Source organism: Alosa pseudoharengus, unplaced genomic scaffold (assembly GCF_046254945.1).
Source record: "Alosa pseudoharengus isolate Yale_2024_CS ecotype anadromous, Long Island Sound unplaced genomic scaffold, YU_APseudo_1.1 YU_APseudo_1.1_scf_11, whole genome shotgun sequence".
Taxonomy (NCBI): Eukaryota; Metazoa; Chordata; class Actinopteri; order Clupeiformes; family Clupeidae; genus Alosa; species Alosa pseudoharengus.
In genome coordinates this window covers 37,514,061-37,519,060 of record NW_027468576.1, presented here as the reverse complement: position 1 = coordinate 37,519,060, position 5,000 = coordinate 37,514,061, and the positions used below count along the sequence as shown (strand labels likewise).

General features: G+C 43.1%; 1 protein-coding gene across 1 annotated transcript in view; it reads right to left on the bottom strand.

The window, feature by feature from the left end:
- Positions 1-1,270, bottom strand: part of LOC143117402 (GRAM domain-containing protein 2A) — a gene marked incomplete in the record, with an annotated part of 16,240 nt that extends 14,970 nt beyond the window's left edge. The window contains 1 exon segment of the mRNA XM_076279104.1: positions 1,083-1,270. Within this exon segment, the coding sequence (XP_076135219.1) occupies positions 1,083-1,174 (92 nt within the window).
- Positions 1,271-5,000: the final 3,730 nt, after the last annotated feature.

The window sequence follows — 5,000 nt, the reverse complement described above, 5'->3', positions numbered from 1 at the left end:
GCTTCTCTACGCAGGGAAAGCTATATGGGATTATGAGATAGGACTGAGTATGGAGGTGTGCGTGTACAGTGTGTGTGTGTGTGTGTGTACAGTGTGTGAGTGCGTGGAAGACTTATGGAACAAAGACATGACCGTGACTGTCAGCTCTTATCAGGTGCTGGGTATTTTCGTCTCCCAACGGATCTATATCCGGCCGGTGTAAACACAGTTTGGTAATGACATCGGGAACTTTCGAGTTTACAAAGCTTCAATGTGTAAATAAATGGATCAGCAAGAGCAAAAACAAACCATTCCAAGCCTTCATTTTCATTTGAAAAAAGGGAAACTCCCACCTTGACTGGAAATGTCAGTCATTTCCTCGTGTCACATGAGATCATTCTGTTTCTTTACAAATCAGCCCACTAGAGATAGGGCATTAATGTCATGCTAGGGAACTGGATTACTAATGGATATTACAAAAACAATCATCTTATGTGCTGTTCTCATCCATCAAATCCTCACAAATTAAAGAACATAGCTTCTAGCGTTATAACCTCAACGTTCCTGCAAAGTAGGCTCACATCATTTAATAGAGAGGGCAAATCTGAAGAACATACACTAAACATTTATATTTTTTCCCTAATAAAGGAGCTATAACATTATGGCATACGCCTCCACAACATCCAAAGCTAACTTTATGATTGCTGCCCCACGTCCCAGCAATGCAGTAAATTATAGGGAGAACTGGGAAAGGGCCACTTAGGTTGGCTTTTGAAATGCCAACGTGTAACGTTAAGTTACACAGAGCCTAGCTAACTTGCTAGCTTGGCTGGCTAATATATTTGTTTCTGGTAGCTATCCAACTAGCACTCTCAAAAATTGCCCATAAATAAGTGCCTTCACTCATCAATGATTAAACACATTATATTACACACTAATAACAGTATATAAGTATAAACTGCCTTTCAAAATAAAATCCACAAAAGTCGTGCAATTATTTCCGAATATAACACTACCGGCTCGCTAGCAAATTTGCACGAAAGCTAGCATCAACATAACGGTTTTGCATAGGACAAGTTAGCACCCAGCTAACGGCATCTTACCTCTCCTTCATGAAATGCTTGAGTTTGAATATGGCTTTCTCGTCTATCTTCCTTAAGAAGGTTTTCAACCTTTCCCTCTTGTTTTCGAGCATTCTCTCTCCAACCGGTGTTCGATCCAGGATCACAACACCAGAGCCAGTCGCCCGTCACCTAAGATTTACTTGGCTAGAATTCTACTTCTTCCTCCTTTACTCCTCCATCTCTAGAAGCTATGCTAATTAAGAAAATGAGCTTGAATCGGACCAAGTCTGACAGCCAATGAGCAGCGGCCATGCGCTAGAAAAAAACAGTCATGTCAGCCGAGTCTTTCAATCACAGCGCGACTCTCGAGTTCTCGCTCCACCCATAACCATATTTGGAAGAGGGCCGCGTCCCCCTTCTCCTATCGAATTAAATCGCCTGGCAGGGTGGGGCCTTCGAAAGTGCGACAGGGTCGCCAAGGCCGTTTGAAACAGGCGAACAGCCTTTGCACTGTTTTGTGCCTACATGTGACACTGATGTGTGGTGTGTTATCATAACAGTCGGCCTCACATACCCCATAACCCTAATGCACGCTCTTTTGTGACCTTCATGTCTCAGGAACTGATTTAATTACCTTGATATTATCTATTCTCCTGCTTCTGCTGATGCGACAGAGGTGTGTGTGTGTGTGTGTGAAGGGAGGGGGGCATTGCTGTAGAATCTGGAGCAGCAGAACCATACTGTGTTTTCACAGCGTGTTTTCTAAACAAGCTTCCCCTCCTGGCATTATTCTATAGGCCTACTGAAGTGATGGAAAGCATGTAGACGCTATAATTTCGAACATTCTTCAGGTTAACCAGAGGCGTGCTTCACTGCATCTGCAGTGGTCTGGGAATGTTGTTGTATGTTAGAGATAGATAGATAGATAGATAGATAGATAGATACTTTATTGATCCCCAAGGGGAAATGTTTAGCTGCAGTGGTCTGGGAATGTTGTAGTATTTAGCAACAGTGGTCTGGGAATGCTATACAGTGGTGTTTGAATGCTATGTGCAGCTGTAACTGCAGTGGTTTGGGAATGCTGTGTTGCAGTGGTCTTGAAATATGCTGTGTATGTCTAACTGCAGTAGTTTGGGAATGATGTGTGTGTGGCTAACTGCAGTAGTTTGGGAATGTGGTGTGTGTGTGGCTAACTGCAGTGTGCTCTCTGTGTGTTGTACCTGTACATGTCTGTCACATCTGCATACTGCATCTCTGAGTGACACATCTGCATATTCTCTATTCATCTCTGAGTGACACATCTGCATATTCTCTATTAATCTCTGAGTGGCACATCTGCATTCTAATCGTCTCTGAGTGGCACATCTGCATATTCCCTATTCATCTCTGAGTGGCACATCTGCATTTGTTGTTAGTTGTTGGTTGCAGCCTTTAGAATGTTCTGAAAACCAACTTCCTGCTCCACGCTGCCCAGACCGTAATGGAAAAGAATGACTTTTGGACATGTCAAACACCAACAGACACAGATTGACAGTGCACACACACACACACTGACCCAACCTCTGTTGGTGTTTGCTGGCGTTTGTCTGGGCATTGTGCACGCTCCTTCAGAGTGTTTAATCGGGGAATTATTCATTAATCGAGGAATCTGGCCTGGCCAACTGCCCGGTGAGCTCTCCATCTGGTTCCACGGGCCCGGGGGACACACCCACCGGCTCCACATTTGGCCCATAGAGCCAAGCGGGGCTTTGCGGGGCTTTGCAGGACTAACAGGCCACAAGCGAAGGTCCACGAGGCGGAGCTGGACGCAGCGGCTCAGGTTACACAGCTCCTTATAGGGCCGAGTGGCGCGTCCGACACAGGAGGCACTGTTACCCCATCTAAAACAAACTGACACACACACACACACACACACACACACACACACACACACACACACACACACACACACACACACACCACACAATACACACCACTCACACAGGAGGCACTGTTACCCCATCTAAAACAAACTGACACACACACACACACACACACACACACACACACCACACACACACCACACAATACACACCACTCACACAGGAGGCACTGTTACCCCATCTAAAACAAACTAGACGTGTAAACATCAGGCCTGCCCTCCTTAGCGCACACACACACACACACACACACACACACACACCACACACACACCACACAATACACACCACTCACACACACCACACATTACGCACCACTCACTCACACACACACACACACACACACTAACACACACACACACACACACACACACACACCACACACACACCACACAATACACACCACTCACACACACCACACATTACGCACCACTCACTCACACACACACACACACACACACTAACACACACGCACACACACCACACAATACACACCACTCACACACACACACCACACACACTCGCTTTTTCAGCGAGGTATGTTTGCTGATTTGATAACGACAAGCATGTTTGCATGTCGGTTAGCCGTAGACGCACGACATGCGGATGCTTCTGCATGCACGACATGTCTTATTCGCACTGTCACTCGTGAAGTACATACTGTGAGTCCTGTGGCCGAGAGAGTCTTATCGGATGAGAATGTGTTTCGTCTCTATCAGCGCTGGGTTAGGGAAATCAGCTGACCTTGGGATAAGACTTATACCTTGACCTGGAAATAGTTTGAAGATAAGAATGAACTGAGATTAACTTGAGGGCCTTAACCATAAATCAATCATTAAGTTAAAATGCAAAACTAAAAGAGAAACAAACACTTGGGTGTCATCAGGTCCCTTTCCACAGGATTACAGTAATCAAGCACCATGCAGTCTGCATTCATAATCTCAGCGCTTGATTTTATACACCTGTGGAAAGGGACCTGATGATGAATATCCTTAATTTTAATTCATTTTCATAAATCATTTATTTTATTTTTGTAATTTCAGTGGAAATGTAATTGGGTTTTAATTGATCTTTACTCAATCAAAACAACATAACTGCAATTGTATTGATATTACCTGAAATACAAAATAAAATAACATGACTTATTAATGTCTTCAGAAATGGATTTAGAGCATTTTAGAGCCTCACTCTTCCCTTGCTCCTGCTGGATGCATGCTGGGCAGATGCAGGTCTCTGTGCGGTGCTAAAAGTCAGCCTTGCCTTAGTCTTAATTTCTTGTTGATTCTCAGCTCTGATGTAGGGATGTTTGTCACATTCCTGAAATGGTAGTCTCATGTTTAACAGTAGCCATGGAGACTACCTGTCTTACAATTTTCCAGAGGAAATTCCTTTGGAGACAACATTTAAACTAACAGCCAAACTCTGACAGTAGCAGAATGCAAAGAATGCATAGATGTGCGTACATGGTGCATATGGCCGTGTGCGAAAGCAGAATATGTACAGAGCAGAATGTCTCTACTAAAGGGACTCATTTTCTCTCAGAGACGTTTATGCATTATGGGTGTATGTTATGTACTGTATGTGCGTGTGTTTATATTATGTGCGCTGTGTGTTTATGCAGTGTTCAGAATATGGATATGTATGTGCGTTGTGTGTTTAGTGTTCATATGGTTATGTATGTGTGTTGTGTGTTTAGTGTTTATATGGTTATGTATAGTGTTTATATGGTTATGTATGTGTGTTGTGTGTTTATATTTATATGGTTATGTATGTGCGTTGTGTGCTTATGCATTATGGGTTTATATGTTATGTACAGGTGTGAGTTGTGTGTTTATGCAGTGTTCATAATGGTTATGTATGTGCGTTGTGTGTTTATGTGTCATGCGTGTGTATGGCATATTGGTGAAAGAGACACAATGATCTCTTCTAACTGACATAAAAGTTTATGACATATTAATGAAAGAGACACAGCCTGAACAATAAAGTTAACATTTCTGTTTTTTAGAATTCTATAAAAATTCTATTCATTGTAAAGAAG